The 26,328-nt window shown below is 39.9% G+C and overlaps 1 protein-coding gene and 1 pseudogene across 2 annotated transcripts in view; both read left to right on the forward strand.

The window, feature by feature from the left end:
* The window catches only part of KCNK10 (potassium two pore domain channel subfamily K member 10), an 86,315-nt gene that overhangs the window by 17,278 nt on the left and 42,709 nt on the right, over window positions 1-26,328 (forward strand). For both annotated transcript variants that reach the window (XR_011698009.1, XM_071557706.1), the window contains 3 exons: window positions 9,735-10,063; window positions 19,756-19,873; window positions 22,496-22,656. Coding sequence is in view for 1 of the 2 variants with exons in the window: in XM_071557706.1 (XP_071413807.1) it covers window positions 9,735-10,063; window positions 19,756-19,873; window positions 22,496-22,656 (608 nt within the window). In the remaining variant the exon portion in view is untranslated. The remainder of the gene's footprint in view (window positions 1-9,734; window positions 10,064-19,755; window positions 19,874-22,495; window positions 22,657-26,328) is intronic.
* Window positions 16,864-16,979, forward strand: LOC139673763 (5S ribosomal RNA; annotated as a pseudogene).

Raw genomic sequence — 26,328 nt, forward strand, 5'->3', positions numbered from 1 at the left:
TTTGTTTTCTCATAACAGCTATGTTCCAGATTAATTAAGAGTTGGGGTATTCCAAGAAATATTAATTGGTATGTTTCAATTATAACTGATGCAGCAGAATTATGTAGATTTTTGTGAAAACTTTCTGAGAATCATTATTTTCAGCACTAGATGGGAATATATGACAAATGGTACAGAAATTGCAGAACCCTTTTGGTATGATATATTTCCCAAATCTGCTGCCAGGGATAGCAAAGCAATGGTCAGATATAATTACTTCTCAAACTTTTACTCTATTTCGCTAGCATGACCCTATAATAGGAAACAATCAGTGGCTTTATTTCTCCTGCAGTTTTGTAACCTAACGTACTCCTCCCTTGTTCCTGCCCTACTCAGGGAAAGGAGCAATTGGGAGAAATCAGTGCTACTTGTGTTGTAACAGCACATTCAATCTATTTTGTTTATTGTATATTGCCCTTTGTGCCTTTACCTGTCTGTCTTTCATACTCCATCGAATGCCTTCCTGCTGATGACTGCATTTGCAGCAGAGGGCTGACATGTTGCTGAAGTCAGCAGCACTAATGCTGCATTAGAGGATCCACTTCAGGGAAAACAGTATTAGATTTAACCCATGAGGTGCTGCTGCAGTGAAAAGCTCTATGCTCAACGGCACTCTGTGTTTTCCAAACAGTGCATCAAGCTTTGCTTTCACCAACAATAAATACAATAGCAATGCTTCTCACTTCAGTGGCAGGTTGCAGCAAAATGTTGTACAAACAGTAGGGTGAAATTCCCTCTGTGTGCAGACTTGCGATGACTTTCACTGCTCAATTTGTGTGCTTTGGGGATATGCAGAAGGACTAGGGCCAAACTGGTGTAAAACACATCAGCACTAATAGCAGTTTTCTTGATCCATGGCTGTATGTATCCTGTGGTCCCCAGACAGCAATGCTTGCTAACCTTATGCCTCAAACCAGAACAACGCCACAGGGATACCAGTGTTCTGCCCCATATGTAATCGTAGCCTGCAGGCAGGATTTTTTTCCCATTTGTTGATCACAGCTATAATGTCACCTGTTAATTAGCCCACATTATGCAAAGATGCTGCACAAACACAAAGGCAGATAGGATCATTATCTACTGGGATTTTTGCTCTAAAAGCCAGACTTTCTAAACCAGCACCAGCTTTTTGAATGCCCATTTACAAAAATTCAGCATTCATTGTGCTGATTAAATGGATGCTCTCTACAAAACCCATTGCAGAGAGATGAAGAACGGGAGTGGGGAGAGGGATGGAATAACAAATCAAGTAGTGGAAATAATTTGCCATGTCCTCATAATGCAAAATTTTGATGGTTTAATAATTTTTTGGTTACACATAGGCAGAAACTTCCATGTTTCGTTACTTCCCTCATGAATATAGCAACCACTCCCTTCCTGTTGGACAATTCAATTCCCTTCATCCATAAACCTGCATGTATTTTTTGTTTGTGACAAATTCATGAGAAGTTCATATTGCTGATAGCTTAATACACTGATTGTCTCTGCTGTTCCTCTGACATACCTGTTATCTTTGCTGTGACTTCAGACACAGCCCTGCTTTCTAAACCCAAGCAGCCAGCATCTGAAATCACTTTGACCAGTCTGTGGGAAGATTTTGAGATTGGAAGCCAATGCCAGATATCCACATTCCCCAGGAACTTCTGCTGGAGATGAGCCAGAGCCTTGAAGTGAATGCAAGATTATAGGTTATTCACTTGTGGGATGCTTATTTTCCTGCCTTTCCCAACTCTTCAGTCAGGAAGCCTTCTGATGTTAACTTCTGATGTGTGGACATTTCAGAAGGGGATTTGGGGAGGGAAAACAAAAGCCTAGAATACTCTATCCAGTTAAACTGAAATTAATGAGGCTTCTGCTAGAACTCTAAAACAATTATGGCCAATGGAGTCCCTTCATCCCCCAGTCCTTTATGATCCATTATAAAGGTGGATCCACCTACTTTTAGTGTTCAGTTCAGGGAAGCTGTAGTGAACTTTGCTAACACCTCACAGACATTTTTGAGCCTTGGTGCTCCAGGGTTCTGTTCTGACACTTCATACACTTGACAAAATGTCATATTTCTACATTACTTCAGGAAGGAATGCTGACTTATTAATTAGTGCTATAGGAAGGATGTAGAAGCGGTGATAATCTAATGTAGGATCTTGCAAGAGCTGTAGGGAGGATGATTTGCTCATGAATTTTCTCAGTGAAACTGGAATGCATAAGATTACTTTATAACTCTAACAAAACTTCTGGGTTTAATGCAAACATAAGGAAGATATTGTGGGAAGTTTTAGATGTTTGACTATTTAATGTTTGAAGCATGCATTATTTTTTCTTTTAAAAAAACTTCCCATCATATTATGATGATCTGGGGGAAACATATTGATACTTACCTTCAGATACACATTCATGAGCCTTTTTACTTGGGCTGAAAGTACTTTGTTGTCTTCCTTGGATGGAGCCACTAAAATGGGAGATCGAATAGGCAGTGTCATTTTTGATCACCTCATGTTTCAAATTTAAAGCCAGATGCTGAGTTTATGAATGTGTAAATATATCTGGTATCCATCTAATTCTGTGCTGAATCCTGTGAAAGCAACATTTTTATTACATGTGTCAAGAACACATCTATTATACTCTCATTAAAATGTGCATGCATTCCTGTGTGCCCATGTAACTCAGGGATACGGAAGAAAATGAAGTACTAAATAAGACACCATTAAATCTGACTTAAATTTTTTTGCAGATAGAAATTGTGACAGCAGACAGAAATTGTGTCCTCCAGAGGAGGACATGTTTATTCTTAAAAATTGTGCTTGGTTTAAACCAGTTAAGAAACTCTTCTCTATAACTAGGCTTCTTTGGCATCTCCTATGTTATTGGCATATCAGAGAAAATAGTTGCCAGGATGTAGATGAATGTGGCATAGCCACATTTTAATGTTTTTGTAGTCGAAAGCCAGTTGAACTTCATCTCAGCATTTTGGTTCATATTCGAAGCTGTTCTGAGGTGTCCTTTGAACTTCTCTGGAGATTTTCTTTTCAAATTAGAACTGTTTTCCAAAGTCATAACAGGTTATGTAGCTCACACTGCTGCTGTAAAGCAGGGCCAACTGTGCCTAAATATTTTTGGCAGAAATAAGTCTAACTTTTTCTTAGAAATATTGGTCTCCTGAAGAAAATCCTATCTGCAGAAATAAAGGACAATGTTTGGTCTGAAGCAGTTTTATGGTGCATTACTTCAATAGCTCCAGTATTTTTCTGCATAGTTTTGCTTTAGAGGAGAGTATTTCAGTTGGAAGGAACCTATAAGTGTCATCTATTCCAACTTCCAACTGCTTCATTTGGGTTAATGCTCGTAGAATCATAGAATGGCTTGGGCTGGGAGGGACCTTAAAGATCATCCAGTGCCAACACTTGTGCAGTAGGCAGGGACACGTTCCACTAGACCAGGCTGCTTGCGGCCCCATAAAACCTGACCTTGAACATTTCCAGGGATGAGATATCCACCTCTTCTTTGAGTAGCCTGTTCCAGTGCCTCACCATCCTCACAGTAAAGAATTTCTTCCCAATATCTTATCTAAACCTACTCTCAGCTTGAAGCCATTCCCCCTTGTTCTATCACTACATGTCCCTGTAAAAAGTCTCTCTCCATCTTTCTTGTAGACTCCCTTCAGGTACTGGAAGGCACAATTAGGTCACCCTGAAACCTTTTCCTTTCCAGTCTGAACAATTCTCTCAGCCTTTCCTTATAGGAGACCTGCTCTCCTCTGAACTTGCTCCAACAGGTCCAAGTCCTTCCTGTGCTGGGGCCTCACAGCTGGATGCAACATTCCAGGTGGGGTCTCATCAGAGCAGAGCAGAGAGGCAGAATCCCCTCCCTCGCCCTGCTGGTCTCACTGCTTTTGATGCAGCCCAGGATACAATTGGCTTTCTAGGCTGAGTGCACATTGCTGGGTCCTGCCCAGCCTCTCATCCACCAGCACCCCCAAGTCCTTCTTGACAGGGCTGCTCTCTATCTCGTCATCTCCCAGCCTGTACTGATGTAAGAAGCTGCCCTGACTCAGGTTCAGCATTTTGCATTGGCTTGTTAAATGGCATGAGATTTCCATAGGCCCACTTCTGGAGCTTGTCCAGGTCCTACTGGATGGCATCCTGTCCTTCAGGTGTGTCAACTGCATCACTCAGCTTGGTGTCATCTGCAAATCTGCTGAGGGTGCACTAAATCCCTTCATCTATTTCACTAAATCAGATATTAAATGGCATTTCTTATCCATGAACCAGTCCACTGATGGAATCCATGTCTCTCCAATCTAGAGATAAGGAGGTTGAGTGTCAAAGATTTTACCAAAGTGCAGATAAATGACATCTGTAGCCCTTCCCTTGGCCATTGACATAATTAATCCATCACAGAAGGTCACTAGGTTTGTCAGGCAGGACTTTTCCTTGGTGAGACTGTGCTGGCTGTCCCAAGTCACTTCCCTGTCCTCCATGTGCCTTAGCATAGATTCTAGGAGGATCCGTTCTGTGATCTTACCAGATGCAGAAGTGGGGCTGGCAGGTCAGTAGTTCCCAGGGTTCTCCTTCCAACCCTTTTTAAAGATAGGTATGATGTTTCCCTTCTCCCAGTCACTTGGGGCTTCATCTGACTGCCATGACTTTTTAAGTTATCATTGAGAGTAGCATGACATCTATATCAGCCGGTACCCTGAGGGGTGCATCTCATTGTGTCCTATAGAATTCTGTACATGTAGGTTCCTTAGGTGGTCATGGACCTGATCTTTAGCATTTGCTAAAAAAAAAGCACTTTGCTCTCCCAGTTCCTATTCTGCTTAATTGAGCGGTGTGAGAAGAGATACTGTCCTGAAGACTGAGGCAAAAAAGCTGTTGAGTATTTTAGCCTTCTCCTCATCCATTGTTACCAGCATTGTTTATCATGGGGCTACATCTTTTTTGACCTTCCTTTTCCGGTTAACATACCAGTAGAAGCCTGTCTTATTATTTGCATCCCTTTTGAGGTTCAGTTCCACTATCACTTTGGCCTTCCCCACCCCATCCCTACAAATCTGAACTTCATCTCTATACTCTTCCCATGTCACCTGTCCTTGCCTGCACTGTCTGTGCATTTGCTTCTTTACCTTTAGTTTGACTGGCAGTTTCCTACTTGGCCTCAGCTGTGCCATTCTCTTGCCTTCCTTGCCCAACATCTTGCTCCTGGGGATTGCTGAGCACCGGGGTGTGTCGTCTTCCTAGAGTAGCGCCCCATTATTCCTTTGAAATATTTCCCTGGTGTTTTCCTGTGGCTTCTGTTACCTCAGGATGCACTGGCTCATCTCTTTAAGGCTGCAGGTGTGCTCCAGTGTGGCCAGCACAGTTTGGAGTCACCGGCAAAGGACCCTTGCAGCCCCGTCCCCCATCTATTTACATATCACCCCACATCTTGCCAGGACAGGCCTATGTTGGCTCCCTCCCTTCTTACATCTAGTTTAAAGTTCATCCAGTGAGCCTTGCCAGTTCCTCAGTAGACTCTCTCCCCTTGCTGAGAACAGTGAGTCCTGTATGGTGCCATTGTGCCTGGTGCTGTGGAGGCTGTTTCATTGCCAATCCTCTGAAATCCTGGTTTTGGTGGCAGCAGCGATAGGGCCACAGGCTTGGCCTGTCCGTTTGTTCCACTGCTGCCGCCTCCAACTGTGTCTGTGGGGGAGCGACAGCCCCTGCTCCGGATCCCCTGGCCAAGTGCCCAAGGGCCCATAAGTCCTTTTTGATCACCCTCGGATCATGTGTTGCCACTTTCTCTCCCTCTCTGTGGAAAATCAGGAAGGGGCAGCAGTCTGAGGGCCACGGTAGGCTGAGGAGTGTCCTGACGGTGTCCGTAGCCCAGGCCCCAGGAGGCAGCAGACCCCCCTCTATGGCTGGGCCTGCACGGCGTTTTGGACCCTCTGTTCATTTTGCAAGGAAGCTGCTGACAACTACAACCAGTTAACCTTTGCCCCTGTCATCTTGACAGTGAGTGAAAGTTTTGCTTCCTTAATTCTCATCGTTAGGAGAATTCTCAGGTGTTTAAGCTCCTCACATATGAATGGGACCCTTGGCTCTGCTGTTTGCAGTACAAGTCCAGGTAGTGTGGTAATCCTCAATGTGAACAACTGTACAGATCCTAACATTGCATTTCCCTTGTAACTTCAGTGTCTTCAGTTGCTTTATTTTGAAACTTATCCAAACAACCAGGAACTCACCCCTCTGGCATCCTTTTACTGGGATAAGGCCTGTTGGGACACCCTGGTGTGCTCCTTTGAGGGTTCCTGTTCCTTTGAGATTACCTGTCTGCTAATATAGTGCATGCATGTGAATGGAGATTCATCATCGCTTTCACTGAGGCAAATTAAGTCTTCTTTGATATGATTTCATAAACATATATGGATGAGACTCTGTTCTGGAAACAAGCCTGTTCTGACAGCAGCTAATTTTTTTTAAAAATGATCAAATTAAGTAAGGATGTTCTGCATTGGTTGTAAACATGCTCTTTTCTCTTCTGCTCTGTGTTTGTCCTAAACTGTGGTCTAAACCATTTCTACATATCCAAGAATTTATGTAGCTCTTCATTTTTCCAAAGTATTTCCATACCTCTGCAAATTGTTGAATTGCCACTGTAGTCCATTCCTTGAATTTAGTAAAACTACCTGTTAAACTTCTGGAAGTTTATGTAGCTTTTATATACAGACATGGACTCTTCCAGGACACTTATGCAAGAAAGGTGAGTGCTATTTTGTCTCTGCAGTTGATGAAACCGTGGTTTGAAGATGAATGACAGCTCTTTTGTGAGAGCACAGGTTCACAGAGGCAGTGGTCCAACTAGAAATCAGGATTTCTGGCTTTTTCCATGTGCTTAAGGCACTGACCCCACTGCCCTGTTGTAGAGAGTGGAATAAATGCTATATGGAGTATCTACACTGTTTTTTCAATACCTAACTGCTGCTTAAAATCTCTGGAGTATTGACTGCATCAGATTTGCAAGACCATTTCTGTTATACATCAGTTGCTTAACTAGCTGCTTTAGTAAAGTCATCCTGGGTATTTATTTATAAAATATAAAATACTTTAGGATCAACAGTTTACATTCACTTAGGGTAGCTGTTACTAATAGCAGAAAATGAAAGACTAATACAGTTCTTCAGAAAAGAGTTATATTTTATTTTAGAGTTAAGCAAGATGAGTACAGTAATCCATTGACCTGTTTAAGTGACAAAATATTTATAAGAACATTTTGCATTCTCTACCCTGAACTGTCCATCTTGTTCTTAAATCAGTACAACACATTTTCCAGAGAAGACAGAATCAAACAGGCCATGATTTTCCTGTAAAGCTGTTATTAACACTTTGCCAGAAACATGATTTGAATAAGAAACAACATTTATACTAGCAGAGAGGAAAAGAAAACTCACAATAGCTGTTTTCATGCTACCAGCTCTTACTTCCATCCTCTTGATTTACCATTTGTGGGATAGCAAAAGCAGGCATTTCTTTCCCCTGAAAGGCCCAGCCAGCCCACACAGGACTATACTAGTTTTTGTAAGATGGATAGATATTTTAAAAAAATCTCTCACATGAATTCTGCTCTCTTCTTGCCATGTGAGCCTTAGATCCTGAAACTGTTTTGCTGAGTAATCTCAAGTGTGCAAATTTAGCCCTCAGGCTTGCAGGTTTCATGTTGATTTACAATATAAACTGTAGTTATTGGCTGTAACTAATGCAAATTGATTGAATTCCATGGAATCCATGGAAGCTGTGTTACACTGAGTTACATCAGCTGAGCCACTTTGGTGAGTATTCAAATGTATTTAGTTCAGTAAGGAGGTGTTGTGACTCAGATTTAAGATATATGCCCATAGAGGAAGGGAAGTTCTAACTACTTCACAAAACCTCACTATTTTATGTTTCTTCTGAATACTTTTCTGATATTTCTTGATGAAACTCAATGTATCTATTATAATAATACTTTCAGGAGATTTAGAGAATAAATATAATGGTATATAACAAAAAATGTGACTTCTTTCTAAAAGTCACTCTTCTCCCTATTGTCACTTCAAGTTCTTAAAATTTACATGAAATATATATGGAGGTAAGAGAAAGTATCCTTTTAAGATTGATATGACTCCCTCCTGGCTGATAACTGTTGGGAACCATAGTGACATTTTGATGGGCAACTGAGGAGTTGTGCCACATGGTGTTGTAAAATTGAGATACCCCAAGAAGAAATCAACCACAGAGGTTTTTCCTCTAATCCTGGATTCTTTCTAATCTATTTGGTATCTGGAGCCTTCAAGTCACATGTGAAAAGAAATATTAGTTGTAAATGTAAAGCGACTGTAGATTTATGTATTTTGTTTGCTATGAAGTAAGCTGGAAGCTGTATCCTCCATGCAATGCTTCAGAGGTGCATTGCTTCTAGGAAAACATGCCTGCAGTAAACAGCTGAGTTCTTCAATTTTTCAGTATTATGAAATGGTTTCTGCTGCGAAAGAGTAGTAGCCCACTTCAGACCCAAGGTGTAATCATGTTATGTGTTCAAATTGTATAGAATTGGTTTACGATGCCACTCTGATGGGGTATTGTAAATCCTTCTGCTTTAATTTCTATGCAAAACAGCAAAGATACATTGTGAATAAGTTCAGAGAATGCAGCTGAAGTAACTGTATTTTAACTGTAATCTGATTTAGGTCTGGCATGCAATAAATTAATCAAGTTTCAAAGAAATTACAGACCAGTGACAGCTGCACCATGATGAGATTACACAAGAATTTAGTTTAAAATGAATTCAGCATTTTCAAAGCTTACATGTAGTGCCATTATACCAGTGGATGTTGAGGATTCTGGCCTCATCCTGCCATTGCTACTACCAACAGAGAACAGGGAAAGGTGATGCTGAGAACCTGAATTATTTGAGGATAACCCAGATTTGTGTTGGATGCCCTGGTAGCTTGGCACAGAGGTCAGGCTACTAGGTCTGATTGTAAGTCAGGGCTACTAGCTCTGATGTACTGCTAAGGTCATCTGGGCTATACAGTGTCTCAGTCCCAAGCTGAGAGCTCCATATTTGTGCTTCACATGTAACTTTGACCTCAGATACCCAGTATGCTAAAATCTGTGAAGTTTCCAGGCTTGAAGAACATTTTCAGAAGTGATGGTTTTGTGAATCTGTGTAAATAATATGGGCCAATTATTTTTAGTAAGCCAAACACCATTGTGGTTTGCAAACCATTTTCTGTTTCTGTCAATACCAGGTCAGGTAGTGTTCATTAATCATTAGCAGTTCAATTTCTTAGCACTGTCAATACTATTAGTGATATGATTTAAGGATATAAATCACTGCCAGGCTTCCTCACTGAACATCTCCATGAGTAATATATATCCTAACTAGACAAAAGTTTCATATTCTTTTTGGATAAATGGTTTTCTGCATATTTCTGAAGTTTTTGCCGTGTAACTGGCCTGTCCAGTTCTAGAGGTGAAGCAAACCCTTGAGATAGCTTGTGCATGAATGGAGAAAGCAGACATGGAACCTTCCAGATGAGAAGAATCTGTGAATTATATGTGAAAAACATGGTTTATAGGAGAGTCTTGAGAATGGTATAGAGGAAAATTGTATATGAAGATTGAGGCCATACCCTAAGGGATTTGATTTTGAATAAGATTTTTTACTTTGTGTTTCAGTGGCTGTTCCCTCAGCAGTGCCAGCTTGTGAGCCCGAGCCCAAACCTAACGGGCATTGCCCATCTCCACAACTCACCATCTCCCCACGAACCACTGTTTTTGCTGCCATGGAAGCCCCTTCTCAAGGCCTGCAGACAGTCATGAGTTGGAAAACAGTGATGGTCATCTTTGTTGTGGTGTTGTTTTACCTGGTGGCGGGAGGACTCGTCTTCCATTCCCTCGAGCAGCCCTTCGAAAGCATGCAGAAGAACACAATCGCACTAGAGAAGGCCGTCTTTCTTCGGGAGCACACATGTGTAAGCGAGATGGAGCTGGAGGCACTGATTCAGGTAGGCCACGTGAAGAAGATAGTATTTCTTGGAAGTCAGGATAAACAGCATGGTGGTTCATTGATATCTGAGTTGGTGGGGAACAAAATTGTTCACAGAGCCCTTGGAATGGGCAGTGTGAAGAGCAGGCTCTTTCACAGTAATTTTAAGGTCTGAGAAACAGAAACTATGTTTCTAAAACTTTATAAATATAGAATCATAGAATCATAAAATAAGCTGAATTGGAAGTGAGCCATCAGGATTATGGAATCCAACTCCTGGCCCTATTCAGAACATCCCGAGAATCACACCATGTGCCTGAAAGCATTGTCCAAACACTTCTTGAACTCGGATCGGCTTGGTGCTGTGACCCCCTTCCCTGGGGAGCCTGTTCCAGTGCTTTACCATCCTCTGGGTGAAAAAACATTTTCCTGTTATCCAACCTAAACCTCCCCTGACTCAGCTTCATGGTGTTTCCTTGAGTCCTGCCATGAAAGTGAAGAGATCAGTACTTGGATTCACTACAATAATGAAAGATGTGTGCAAAGAAAAGCAGAACTTAATATATGGAAGAAGTTTTTGTGAGAGGTGACAAATTTTCAAGATATTTGCCTATCATCTCTGTAAATTTTCAAAAGGTTTTGAGTTATTAATTCTTTCCCCAAATTAAACACAGCTACCAAAGAGCAAACAGAAAATGATGGGTGGGATTTTTGAAATAAATATTCAGGTAAGAATTCTGAACTTACTGGTATATTCACTTACAAGTTTACTATTGTGACCTTTAAGTAAATGAGGGATGATGAAGCATACATTAAAAACAGAAAATACTTGTAATTTAAAAGCAATGGAATTTTTAGTCTTGTCTTGTATGCAAAGTTTTAGAATCAATTTTGAAGGAAATAAATATCAAGTGTGCAAGGATAAGTGGAAAATGTAATAACGTGCAAAAAGTCTATCAAGGATAGATTTATCTTTCATTGATTAAAACCCTAGACAAGGAAATTATTAGGGATCTTATAAGACTTCAGTAGAGTATCTTCTAGGATTCTGTGTAGAAGCCTATCAGTTACCCTGGAATAAATAAAGATTAGATAGAAATGTGTAATATCTAAGGAACATATTCCAAAATTGAACATCAGACTCATATTTCAGATCTGAATTTGTGTCTGAGCCTTCCAAGAGTGCAGTTAGTTTTCCTCTGTGGTGTTGCACCAGAGCTCTGTTGTGATTTCAGACTGTTAGAGGTTTTGGATCAGAGTTGGCTTGGATTACTTTCCTTCACGTGTCTGCATATTAGGCTGGCAGCATTCAGTGATATTGGTTCACATGTGTTTCTCAAGGCAGTGTTACAGGGATCTGTATTTCCCTCACCTCCTTAGGACTAATTAGTGCCAGGTAATTAAAGAAATATTTGAAAACACTAAAAAGAAGAAATTTGTATTCCCTTAATGAGAATAAAGTTATGTAAAATGCTTTCTTTCCTAGCAGAAAGTAGAACTCATACAAGGTACAACAAGCAAAGCACCTCAGCAGGTTGGTGGAGTCCAGCATAGTGACTGCAGTACTAAGATTTCTAAACCAGCCTTTATTGTCCAGTCTAAGCTATGTACCAAAACTGATCCTTTACTTTACACAATATTTTTCCTTCTTTCACCTCAAAAGTGGTGACACTAAAATAAAGAACAGGCATACTGTGTCATTAGAAGGCAGATGTTCTGAACAAATCTTATCTTCTCCTGAGATTTCAGTATGTCCTCAGACATTACACTGAGTAACTGGAAGTCATTTTGCAAATATATATTAAATGCTCTTAGTGGCTTAGCATGTAAATATCTTAGGGCCAAGTGTTGTGAAATATTGAAACAGATTTGTCAATAAAGAACAAGTTTCTTTGGATTCTTCTATAAGTATGGAGGTGAAACTGACTCCACAAATGTAGTTGGGAATGCTGATGCAGGAAACACTGATTGCAACTGACTTACACAGAAGAACATTGAACCAGTACTTGAAGTTAATGTCAGGGGGTTACCACTGTGCTTTCATGCCTTCATGTGGATGATCTCAAAAATGACATTCCCCTGGCTGGCACAATCCATTTCTGTATTGTGCCAAATGCTGCATCTGCCTTTACAACTGTGAGTTCAGAGAGATGTGGCAACCTCCATGAGTCCTGGTTGCTGTACTGTGAACAGTCAGCACCTGGCTACCACTAAGGGAACTATTCACAATTAATGTCGAGTACCTGAAAGCCTTTAGATGAACACAGATCATACTCTCCAGAGTGCCTGTTTTGAATCACCTCTGTTGTTTGGAGAATATGAAAAAAATACAAAAAGGGAGACCTTAGAACTTACTTGCATTATTTTACTGTGGGTATGGCTCTCAATCTTTTAAGAAGAGGAAAGGAGTATCATGGTCCTTATAAGACTTATGATGGAAAAATTTATACCTTTGCCTACCTTTCAACCTTTGAAAGGATTCTTCTTTGGAAAACCTTTAAGGAAGATGTACAGCAATGTATGAGGAAGCTGTTAAAATTCATTGGGGATGAGACATCTTTTCCATCTTTATCTCCAATGACCCATTGCACATATTAACACTGGTAGCTCAGCTGTGAATTACTGAGTCAAGACGTGGAAGTTCATTCCATTCATAGACTTCAGAAGTAATACAGTGATGAAAGCAGTGCAAATCCCTAGGAAGATTCAAAGTATTTTAAATTTGTATTTGTCTCTTGATTTTGGTTCAGGTCTGTCTCATACTAACACAGTGACAGGTTTTTCTTAACAATATCAGTGCAGTTCAGATTGTCCAAAGTCACCTGAAGGGCAAGTTCTTAAATGCACATTTTTAAAGCCCATTTTTGCATCTGAAGATATTTGTTGCAATAAAGCAAGGACATTATTTAATGCCTTGTGTGATCTTCAGCTTGGAAAATAGTGAATATGAGATTAAGAAAATGACAAAATCCTGTGTTCTATATCAACACTTTTGAGTTAGAGAGAATTGAAACCTACATTTAGCTGGTTTGTATCTCTTAGATAAAATAGCAGAAGGTAGCAGAACTCAGGTGACTGGACATAGAGTTGAAAAGAAAAATAACACTGGTAGGTACATCTGCTAACATACTACAAACTCTATTTTCTTTTGTTCTCATATGTCATAACAGAAGCTTATTAGTAGCTGGGGCCAAAACCGACCCATTTTGCCTTTGTAATAATGCACACAGCATGTATAATGGGGTGGTTGTGCCTCTCAGAGAGATGAGATTCTATCTATCATTAAGAGAGGAAGGAAGACCATCATTGTGTTTTGGCAAATCAATTCCTATGGACCTGGTAAGGGTGTTCATGCTCTGTTTCTGTGTATCCTGTGCACTGTGTGAGTAAAAACTTCCATAATGAGCCCTGCTTTCTTAATGAACCCTGCAAAGTGATGCAAGATGGAATGGCTTGCTAGTGTAAGAAGTGACATGTTATTGGTGGTCTGCTTTCTTTTTCCTTGTCTATCAGGGTTTAATTTAGGAGTGTGAGTGACTATAGTATATATATAAAAAATCACCCACTTAGGAACGAAGTCATATTATCAATGTCCACTAATGACTGCAGAAATTCACTAGAGCTAGACTGTAAACTGAAAAGGAAGCAGAGCTAGAAATAAGCTTGTCAGGCTTTACTGGCTAATTATATTAGTGAGAGTTCTTATTTTGGATGGGCACTTTTGATTAATGTTCTGAACTAGTTTTGCCCTGAAGATAAGCAGAAAAGGGAACATCCTGTAAAGATATTACAGTTTGCAGCTGCTTGCTTGGTTCACCAGTGTCATAAACCAACTTCTCTTTTAAGGGTTTTTCCATGTAAAACAAAAAGAACTTTCATGTGCCAGAAGAAAAATCTAAATAGAGCAGGAAAAAAAATAGTACTTTGAATTAACTGTGTGGAAGACTTGTCTATTGCTGAAGACAGAAAAAGACTCTTGAACTCTGAGAAAAACAGGGTAAATATCTGATAAATGAGCCTTTTGCTTGTGCCTCTGAAGGTTGTCTTATCCTAACTTCCCTACTTGCCCTATCTTTATTTTACCTTATTCCCCCTAAAAGGATATGAAAAAAGAATTCAGATCTCTTGGGTCGTGTCCTATTTGGTGCAGTCCAGTCCACTCATTGAGGAGACAGGCTCAACCTAGGATGCTGCACAAGACTGCAGCTGTCCTGTAGCTATGCTGCTTCCAAAACTTAGCTGAGAAGTTTGCAGGGAGCTAAACCCTTTGGACTTAGATCTCTATGCATATCACTTATTGAATGCTCTAGATCTCCCCTCAGACAGAGTGCATGCATGACAATCAAGTTACTATACATGTAGGTAGATAGGTCTGGCTGATTGCCACTGAAAGATTTTTATAGGATAGGCAAAAGTGTTTAAGGAATGGGCTTTCAAAGCTTACAACTTTTGATTATGCTTGAACTAAAATTACTGGCCTTGGTCCTTCAAAAATGCTGTTGTGGAAAAATGAATAAATGGGAATTTATAATGAGGAGCCCTTAATCACTGTATGAGGGAGAATAAGTAGAGAGGTAGGGAGTACAGAGAAAAGTTATTAAGGAATTAGTTATTAAAAGCTTCTTGCTAATGAGAAGCATTCTAATAACACTAATAAAGAAATATCTGAGGCATGAAAAGCAATTGAAGCAACTTTTTGTATGCTTGATAGGAATCTTGGAAAAGAATTTTAGAAGGAGATAATCATTATAGGGTTAGCATGATCTTGAGAGGAATTAAGAGAACTAATAAAAAGATTACAAGAATTTTCTTTTCTTAATGAATTCCTATCCTTGGTTACACATAGAGTAGGTACATCCTTTGAGTGGCTCAGTGCTCAAGAAGGCTACTATGCTTGTCCTTGGAAAAAAATTGTCTTCTTTGTTCTTGGGATCTTACTGGAGGAATTACAGAAACATGAACAAATGAACCAGGCCTTTCTTCCCAGAGAAAGCAGAAACTGTTTGGTTTCTGTCTCCTCATCAGCTGCACTAGCTGCCAGCTATCTTGTTGCCTATGGGCATAACTTGATGTTTTCTTGATATAACCATCTTCTTTGGTGATCTAAATAAGTATGTAAGAATGTGCCTAACATATCAGTGAAAGCTGGTATGTACTCACACGTCAAGGAGGATAAGATATGTGAGTATCTGGACACAGCGAGGACGATGTACACCCCAGGTGACAGGGATCTGGCAGCTACAGACCCCACAGCTGCCAGCCAGGGAGGATGGCTGGCTGTGAGCAGTCAAGGGCATCCCCGAGTCCAGACTATCAGGTGCCTCCCCCCTGGGATGGAGACCAGCTGAGGCTGGGCCAGAACATCAGCCCACAGGTCATGCCCCAACTTGACAGAGCCTGTGGCTGGGCAGAGCAGATCTGCTGCAAGCTGGAGCCCAACACTTGTACAGTGTTGCTGGGGTAGGGATGGTGAAACCCCAGTAGCTTCAGTTTGGTATAAAGAGAATATCATTATCCTTATATTCATAGAGAGGAGATACTATTTTGTCCTTGTGTTGTGGGGGAGAACTCTTGGCACCTAGTGAGGCAAATCAGTGTTCACTGCATCTTTCTCTGGACTTTGAGTCCTGTATATTAACAAATAGGCAACCCAGGGTGGGCCATCCCTCAGAGTATTTAAATATTGCTGCCTGAATATCAGCAAGTGGAATTGATAAAGCCTATTCCACACTGAGATGGAGCGTGATTGCACTCTCATTGGGGGTATAGGATTTAATTATTCCAGTATCACCACAAATGCCTGGCATTTGCTGGCAAATGTTCCTTCAGTCCCATGCAGACCATGTTACCAGATCATGTCTTTTTGGTTACAGAGGGACTGTAGTGTGCTGATACCAAAGTGGCTGAGAGTAAAATACATGCATACAATGATAGGGAACCAAACTGAAAACTGTAATCAGAAGTACATGTTTTTAAAAACAAATAATATTGAGTACTTGTATTTACTTTGGTAGTTTTGTAATTTCCTTCACTCCTATCTACCTGTTGTCTTTAGCATCCCTCCATTACTTGAACAGCAAGAAACACAATTTCAGCCCTTTAAGGAGGCTGAAACCCAAGTTATTGCCTTCCCTGAAAGGGTGACATTTCAAAAGAAAAGTTACCCTAGGCTGGTAGTTATTAATTAAAGAAGACTGCTTTTTCAATTAATACAGTATACTGAAAAAATATTTTATACTTGTGTACTGTGCTTGTAGCTCCTCTTGAGAAGGAAGAAGGAATCAGGAGGGGAGTAAGTGTCAAACAGCTTTGGGTACTTTGATAGCCTGTTACTTTGATAGCTGAAACTACTAGTTTAAAATTTCTTAAATATGTAAGGTTTGCCAACAGAGTGATTAGCACTCTGGAAATAAGCTTTTCCCCTTACTCCAAGATAACCTGAAGATGTGGTTCTTCAGGTTTAAACTGCCTATTTAAGTGCTGTTAACTGCAGGTAGATCTTAACTTGCTACTTGCTTTCTGTCCTCCATCACTGCATGCAAATACTACGTATTAAAATATAGCTTGGTCTTCCTGGGGGGCAGTGGGGTGGCAGCCGAGGATAGTGTTGAAGGCTCAGTTTCTGTTACAAAGAAGAGAACAGGATCCATTGGAGATCACCCAGCAAGACCTACTCATTTAGAACAAGTATTGAATAAAAAGAGGCTGTCTCTACTCAGAAGCCCAGAAGCAGTGCAATTTCTACAGAAACAACAGCAACTGTTAAGTCAATAAGCTTTGGGACAAAGGCAGCAACAGTTTCAAGGAGCACCTGGTGGGAACTATGGCCATGCCACCCTGACATCTGATCTCATTTGATCTTGGAAGCTAAGCAGGGTCGGGTCTGGTTAGTACTTGAATGGAAGACCTCCTGGGAAAAGCGGGGGCTGTAGGTTCTAGTCCTGAGGACTTCACTGTCGCTGTTCATGATTCCTTCTGATTCAAGTGAGCTAGACTAGGCTGTGTCAGAAGAACTTTAGGAATAAGGGCTGGGGCCAGTTTTGGACATGCTATGGCTCATCTAAAAAACCCACTGCACAGGCTCGAAGGACACACCCATGTGGGTAGAGACCTCTTCCCAAAATCTTTGTTTGCGAAGCATAGCCATGATGATGATGAAAATATAGCATTGGAATAGTTGGATATTTATATTGAATGATGTCAGTCAATATTTAAAGAAAAAATGAATTTGTTCTGGATGAGAAGGGAGCCTGAGAATCTCAAAGCTATTTAAGGCAAGGGATACTCCTTCTCTTCGGGGGTTAGAGTTTGGGTTTGGCTCTAATAGACTTGCTAAACTGTGTAAACTCAAATGTGATTTAAGTGCAATTAGCCTGCTGACATTCACACACTGAAAGGGAAAGCAAGCAGCATTCTTTGGCAGAAGTAACATGCCAGGGTGGCTGACAGTGTGTCATGGCCTATTTAAAAAGGCAACCTGTCTGTTATGCTGATTTATGCTCTTCTACATAAACAAAAAAATCTTTGTTTTCACAGTGCCTGCAATATGCCACCAAATGGTACAGAAGACCTTTCATAGGGTTTGGTCCTAAACTCTTTCTCTATACCCCTGTTTCTTGAGGTATGGACAGGTGCTGAGGAACCCTGACTTTCTACCCACATGAAATGCAACCAGTCCAGCCTGGAGCTTGCTTGTGCTATAGTTTCACAATCAGCTTACTCTGGCATGTAGCAGCTCTGCTTTTAAAACAGGCTGTCCCATACTGATCTCTTTAGCTATAGCTGCTTCTGTACTTGCCCATGACCTTCTTCTCCTACTCTTTTCTCTTTGTATGGGGTAATGTAAAACTGGAATCAGATTAACTGAACCTAGCCCAAGCTAAAAAAGCAGAGGAATGTTTGTGGCCATGAAGTCAGCTGGAAATACAGGCAAAAAAAGGAGTAAGGAAAAGTGCAAAATGGAAGAGGAAGAAAAGAAAAAAATGTGTGAAATTAACCATTGGAGGGGAGAGATTGATGAAGAGAGAAGTGAATCATGAAGGCTAGGGAGAAAAGTGGTGTTAGATGGATATATTTAAAAGTCAGTGCTAAAACTACAAGAGAATGCAGGGTTATAAAGACGATCGAGAGAAAAATCATAGACATGAATGTGTGAGAAGTAGAGCAACGGTAAAATAGAATGATTAACCTTGCACTGCATATGGACTTAGAAATAGAAAATCACAATGACAATTCATAGATCATAAGTCAGAAGGAAAAAAGAAGTGGTTAAAGAAATGTAATAAGAAAAGTCAAAACAAACCTGTATTGATAGGTCAGGATTCTGTGTTGAATCAAGTCAAAGAGAGGACATAAGAGGTAGCACTTTGCTTCTCCTGTTGAGCCCAGCAATAACACTGAAACTACCCACGCTAAAGACTGGTGACAATAATTTGGAGGAGGAGCAGATACCAGAGTGAGAGAGAAGGAGAAGATCTGGCAGTAGTGTGAGTAGCATGGTAACAGCAACATGGAGTGTGGTTGGAGCAGAATGGGAGAAAGATAAAGAGCTGGAAATGTTGAGGCAGAGAGAGAGAGAAGCTTGTTCCTTTGCAGTGGTTTTATGGAAGTTAAACTTAGTTGGGAACATTTGTGAAGGAGAAAGGCAGTAATTTTAGCTGTTGTTTGAAGGTAAAGTCTGAATTTCTCTCTGATGGACAATACCTTGCATGAGATCTACAAGCAAGTAGAGAATATGCACCAAAGGGCATCTCAAAAGTGAACTTAGATCAATGCAGGTGAATATGCCAGATGCTGATGCGAGATTTATTTCTGTGCTTTGGAGGCTTATGCATTTAGCTCTACCTTCCTCTGAACTGTGAAACTGCAATGAAAAATAAATGTGTATGTCCCCATGATACAATATGGTGCATTTTTAGAAATTCCCAAGCAAACATTCAGCAGGCTGGTATGTCTGTCTGGTTTGATTCAGTTCTATGTGAGACACAGGACAGGGACTGAGAAGCAGTATAGCTGCTTCAAGTTCTACTCAGGTTGTCATTCATTCAAGCACTGGATGGGAATCTCTGTCTCATGCTGCATTTGTGGGCCTGTGGATCATGTCCAGTGTGGCAACTGGGAAGTTTGAACTGATCACAAAGTTGTTTCATGATGTCTCCATACTATCTTATTTGTTAATTTCAAATGGGATATATATATATATATATATATATATATATATATATATATATATACACCATACTTTTTCTTTAGTTAGCATAAAATATACATTAATTAATCAATTATTAATTGTTTGGAAATTAAAATCCTTGGCTGACTAGCTTAAGTTGACTTCACAAACGTTATTTGTATTTACCACCCTTTTAGCTGCTTTTAGCACCAGCAATTCCCATTAGGGAATTTTTCCTTTGGCAGTACTTGCTTCAAGAATAGTATTTATGGATCAATTTGTGTTGTTGGTCCTCTACTTCTCAACTGCTTTGCATCTTTTCTCATTTGTTTATATATCTTTCTTCCACCTTAATGGGTCTTCAGTTCAGCTGTGTATTCAACTTTTGTGTACAGAAGATGCTACTATACTTTGAGCAGATATTAAAAAGTTTAAATCTAAGCAGTTTCCATGGTTCTAGAAATTTCCCTTTGTAGCCTATACCAACTTACATAGGATACAGTGAGGCACATGCCTCAGGCTGATTTGTTGTCTCTTTGCAGCATGCTGTTGATGCTGACAATGCAGGAGTCAGTCCAGTAGGACCTTCCTCTAACACCAGTAGTCACTGGGACCTTGGAGGTGCCTTTTTCTTTGCTGGAACAGTCATCACAACTATAGGTATGTTTACTTTTTAAAATACATAGTCACACTGGGACCTGGATAATGAAATAAATTTGAGGAAGTTAGAACACAGAGAAATAAAGCTGAACTGTATTTCTCAGTTTGCAGAAGGCACACCTCTGGTATGTGCCAAGGGGATTGGGTCTCTAGGGAAGTGTCAACAAGCCATTTACACAATTTTCTATTCTAATAGCAAAGCTGAGCTGAAAACAGGTAACACTGATTTATGCCTTATAACCCTGTTCTTGTAGACAGTCTCAATTTTCACTAAAAAGATCATGAAGCAGTATCCAATGAAATAACTATTCTAAGGTTGTTGGAAATTTGGATTTTAATATTACAGAAGAATTTGCCTATAAGGGACACTTTCTTCCTAAGTACATCAGCTAATTTTGGTGTATGCTTTGATATCAGCAATTCCTCTTATACCCTACTCCTGCAACAGGATATATATTCCCATAAGTGTTACATCCTTTTTAAAATCCCTACTAGCTTTCCTATTAATAATTCGAAGGAATTCCACAGATTATACACTGGGTAAAAAAAAAAAAATCCACCTTTTTCTTTTTCTTTCTAGAATTCATGGCTTTGAATTATTGACACATTTTGCTGTATTAAATGAAGGGGTATACTGAACTGCTCCTTTCACTTTTTTTAACCACAAATTTTACTAAGATTATTCATATCCTTACCATCTGTCTCCCCATGCATTGTGTCCAATGTATTTAGTCTCTTGATCTCTGAATTTTAGGCTTAGATATCCTAAGGTTTTTGCTCTCTCCTCTGTGAGCCAGTTCCTCTCTTGAAGAGTGTTCTACAAGAGCTGGGATTTCAGAGAATTATCTGAAAGAAAAAGAAAATAAACCAATAACATTTATGATAAAGTTAATCCACTAATAATTATACAGTAGTTTTATAATATTAAGCTTGATTTCAGTGCTGTCATAGTTAGAGATCAAGACATCTGATTATTTGGAAATAATTGGCAAATTGTTGCTTTTTATTTGCATTGCCTTTGTGTATCATTCTGTTTTAAATATGGGATAAAGCAATTCTCTGCATTACAGCTGTGATGCAGAAAGTGATGACAGTACAGAAAAAGAACCTGACAATCACATAACCCTCCATTAAAGTGTGAGAATCTTGACTGAATTCTGAAGGGTTTTTATGCAGGTAATACAATAAAAAAATCCTGTGGCAATTAGAAGGCTTGCTGTGGTGATCATCTAAAACAGTGGACTGTGCCTTTGGCTCTGTCTTTTCTTTGTTGTCAGAGTGAGGGGCAAAGAGTGATTGTATGGAGCCTCACGGTGTTCCTGGATGTATTAAGCTACATTACCACATATTTTTAATGGTGGCATTGAACCTGCGTGTGGCAAGAAAGAAAACAATTCTGATTCAAACCTAGGAAAGCTGTCTCATATTATTTGTTTACTCAATAGACCCAAGTGACAAGCTTTTAAATTAATCATTAAAATAAATATCACTATGTAGGCATTTAGTTTATTTAGGTATATTCATTGGCATCTGCTATTTAAATAATGTATTGAAAAGTCCTTGGATTTTTGCCCATATTTGTTTTAAATTCTTCATGAATGAGATTTTATAGGCTGCATAAAATCTGTGTATTTTCTCAGGGCACGAAAATTATTTTAGTTTACCCATCAGAAGCCTATTAGGGCTCCTGTTAGGCATAAATTCAGCAGACTAGCTGGTCAACTACAGTCCAGTGGCCTGTGGAGTCTGGATTTTTTTGACTTTTAAGAGAAATCTGGGATCATGGATGGAGCTATAAAAAGGACAGTTGGTTATGGGACATGCACTGTTGTGTGTTGGCATAGTTCCTTCACCATCCCATGACAGAGGGATATCCAGTGCCAGTGTCCCCAAACTAACAGGATGAGAACCTGACACTTTCTTAGATCTCCACTTCTCTGGATGCTTTATTTCATCAGTGATTTGTGATTGTATAATAGTTTTTAATATTCAAGTAATTGTGTATAGTTAGAATCTAAATACCTGCAACATTTCAATAAAGAGAGCTGATCTTAAATACAAAGGTACAAATACTACTGTCACAATTCTTGGGTTTGTTTGTCCTTAACATTTTAACAGAAATACCATGGCTACTGGAGTCATAATGGTCCACTGAATAGTTTAAGGGCAGATTTGCATAGTGTTGGTACAGTTTGGAGGCTGCAGCATAACAAGTCAGTGTGATGAGAGGCTTATAAAATTATGAGCTAACCACTGAGAATTCCCCTTTCCAGGTGAATCACGCTCCCATCAGGAAACCATTGGCACAGGCCAAGACGAGCAGCAGCATGCAGGCACTAAGCCAGTATGGAGGCATTTTTGTGCCATGATTTCAAGCTAGATTAATTAATCTAACAAGAATTTTAGATGGGCTGAATCTATAGAAAATATGGGTAACTGAGGCTGCAAAAAGAAAGGAATAACAGGAGGTAGCTTGCCTGGAAAATGACACCATGCCATGGAAAGTCTATAAATAGGAATTACAGGTATGCCTGCAGGAAGAACAGTTTTTAAAATCCTATTAATTTTTTTCTAAAAAGTGTGTATAAGTTCTGAGAGCCTGACAGTTGTTTTTCTCCTCAGGGTATGGGAAGATGGCCCCAAGCACCGTTGGAGGCAAGGTTTTCTGCATCTTGTATGCCATCTTTGGGATTCCACTGTTTGGCTTCTTGCTGGCTGGGATTGGAGACCAACTTGGAACCATCTTTGGGAAGGGTATTGCAAGGGTGGAAAAAGTTTTCAGAGTACGTTCACTGTCAGATTTTTGCTGGTGTTGTATAGTTTGCTCTTAATTCTGTTGCTATTACCTCCAGCCCTTTTTACATGTTGGGCACTGTGAAATATTTACGTGTCTAGTTGAGATGATGGTTAATGTCCTTAAGGGACTCTGTAGTAAGTGGAGAAAAAAAGAATTCTCTAGTTAGTGATGCAGGGGTTATAGATCTGTCTCTGAATTTCCTTATTGAGGGTATCTCTGGGGAAAATATCTTTTAAGGTAGGTTCCTTACAAGGAATGGTTTTAAAACAGCCTTCAAAACACCACAGGTTGCTTTTGACATGTATGTCTATTCACTGAAAACAGGGAGAAGGTAGTGGCAGTGTAATTTCTGGAGGAAGAGGAATGCAGAATAGGTCCCGATTGCATCACTAATAAAGCCTAGAAGACTTGAAAAGTAGGGTTGCTGGTGTGAATGTGAACTTGAGATGAGAGCTGGTTGAGTGATACGCCTTCACTGCAAGAGGACAAATGTGTTGGGAGAGATCTGCAGCTCTATGACAAAAACTGCTGCAATGTAAATGACTGAAATTGTCTTTATCTTCCTTCCTATCGTGGATATACCCTACTCTAAATTTTTGTATGGACTTTCTCAAATGTAATTTCCCTTTATGTTGCCAATACCCTCAGTTTTAGAGTCTGTATCATTGTAAGCAGTTCTTTCACAAGCAGTGTCACAGACTTGGAAATTCTCTTTTGGTAATTTGCCAATGGTTCACTTTGAGGATTCTCCCTTTTGAGGTAGAATGTATAGAAGAAACCTTTGTGATGCTTCCCTTGGAGGTGGCATAACAGAAGGTAAGTCTTTCCAGGGACTGAGAGGATGAGAAGCTGTCCAAGCTGGTTACTTTAACAGGCATCTATTTCTAAAACGTTCCCACAGATGAGAGAAAATTAGTTGTAACTGTTTCTGAAAGGAAGTAATTAAGTATTAGACTGGAGTTTGAGCAATTTCCATTTTGATTAAATGACTGTGGAGTGTCCCAGACCAGCCATAAGTAGTATCTCTCATGCTAAATGTGGAAAAAGGTCACTAGTGATTATGGATGAGTAAGCATCTACATGCCTGTCTGGGGAGCACTGGAAAAAGGCCTGTATTTTCATTAAATAAAAATAAGGTTATTGAGAAATGTTTCAGGTTAGTCCTGCAAAAGCAGAACTAGCATGATCCTAATTTCTTTTTTGCCTAATTTTTTTTTATACCTGCTTCACTTCAGTGGAATCTCTGAATCTTGCAGCCTGCTTCTGCCCAAGAGAAACAATCTTGAAATCATGATATGAATTGAGAGTCAGAAACTCTTTGATTAATCGTCCACTGAGTATTGGCTTTTTGAGTGACATGGACAAGACCAATAAACTATCAGCATGGTAGTTTATAATTAAAGTAATCAGAGAATTACAGAATAGTTGGGATTGGAAAGGACCTCATCTAGTCCAGCCTCCGTGCTAAAGCATACTACATACTCAAAGTGTTTTAAGACTCACAGATGAAAGATGATATAATATTTCACATAAAATATAGCCCTTTGGTTGTTTCACTTTAGATTATTATTTACATAACATTTTACATATGAAGAATATAATGATCATTATAATTTTAGTAATTATATAATTTATTAACAACTGTGTTGACATTGTTAGGCTTTATAACCATTTGGACCTAATCAGACAAACCACAGAGTACCAGCTCTTGATTTAATTCTGACCACTGAATAAAATTTAGGTCAATGTGTAACTGCTGTTTCTTACTTTATAACTGTCTCCTTAATGAATCTAATTCAGAATGTTAGTGGGCATAAAGCAACCTTAAAGAGAGGACATAAAATTTAGGAAAATAAACTAAAATAAACAAACATAGGCTAAAAAGACACTGAAAAACATAATAAAATATTGAGTGGTGTGTCTGACAAATCTTCTGGAGCTAGCTCAGTAGTCACTGAGGGTGTATCAATGATCCAGTGATATGAAAAACTGAATTTCCAAAAAGCTTGTGACAAGTTTCTCGTAAAAGGCATGTTGTTTTGAAAAGAAGCGGAAATATGGGCTAGGTCTCCCTCATGGCCCTTGTAGTGGAGTCTCTAAGATAGCTAAGATAGCTACCTGTATTATTTGTCCTCAAGGGCAATATGGGACAATGCAGTTTCTTGTAGAAAGGACAGAAAGAAGCTTTTCATGTGTCTGCATCAAGCTTCCACTTTCACATGCCTCAGCATTTTGCTTCTGTCTGTATCCAGTTCCCTCTTAGAGATGTTGTGTGGCTGGTGTCAGGGTAGACAAGAGTTCCTGAAATCCTTGCAACTTTGTCATTGTCTGTAGAGGTGGGTGGGATTTGAAGGCAACCTGATCTTGCATTGGGGTTAGGACCACTTTTGAAGCTTGGTAAGAAGCAGTGTGCATACACTGGGAGGTGTGGAGCAGAGGAAGATTTCTCTGTTGGCTCAGCAGTCTTTTCACCTGAGGAATTTCCTTTACAGGTCTCTTGCTCTATCCAACAGTGTATCTGTGAGCATGGAGCCTGTACCACACAAGGGACAGCTTGCCTCTGGCATCCCCCGGCACAGCTGGAAAGATGAAAGGAGGATTCCTCCCAGAGGAGTTGTGCTAGTGCACTTCTGCTGCCTCTGACATGACCTGTGCAGAGCCCCACACCAAACCTCCCTTAATTAGCAGCACAGATTAGAGCAGAAGAATCCACATTTAGCTATTGCTGTGATCAGCCCATGCATTCTGTGGGAATTTTAAGAACAATTTGAACTCCATAAAGTGAGGAAGAGATCTGCTCTTATCAAATACACACTACCCCCACAGTATTGACAGAACATTTCAGGAGAGGAGCTGGACACATGCCACCACTCATCTCGCTATCCAAAATGTTGCCACTATTTCAGTGCGTAACTAACCCAGAAAACAGCTATTCATTTGTGACTAGGTAGGGATGGAAGTATTTAATTGCAAAGTGGTGCTTTGTAAAAACTGGAACTTTTCATGTGCCATCTTAGGAAAGGGAGGCACTGGCAGAGTGATGCTGCCTGGGATACGAGGAGGTATCCCAAACACCATGCACTGACTAGTCTATGCCATCTGTTCTACTGGAGTAATACTGTTTGGTACAAGAAAATAAACATCAACCAGGTCAGAGATGTAAACCAAAGCTTCCTCCACACAAGCCCTATCTTCTCAGCTACTGATTATTCTTGTATGACCCATCTTCAATAATCTGGGGCAGAACCTGGCTCCTAGTTTGTTCTTACCTGCATGCAAGTCTGATTCCCCCCAAAATGGGTAGGTACAGGGCCATCAGATTCACTATATATGCAGATCACAAGCACTCGATTTCTAGATGAATCAATTCTTCCAGCATATTTGGGAAAAGCAAGTAAGCAAATAAGATGCTCCAATTGAAGCTACTGATTTATGCCATATGAACTTTCCAAGCATCAGCCTGAAACTTAAACACTTTTCTAAGCATTGATAGTGAATAACCTCCTTTTCTTATTGCCTTAAGTTTTGGTCATATTTCTGTGGAAAGTTCTTTGTGTTCCTGACAGTGCAGTGCTGAAGTACAAAATCCTATGTGCCAGGTTTTTAATGACGTTGTTGCCATCTCTGAAAACCTGATTTATATTCCAAGGAACAAGAT

This window comes from Pithys albifrons, chromosome 6, assembly GCF_047495875.1.
Source record: "Pithys albifrons albifrons isolate INPA30051 chromosome 6, PitAlb_v1, whole genome shotgun sequence".
Taxonomy (NCBI): Eukaryota; Metazoa; Chordata; class Aves; order Passeriformes; family Thamnophilidae; genus Pithys; species Pithys albifrons.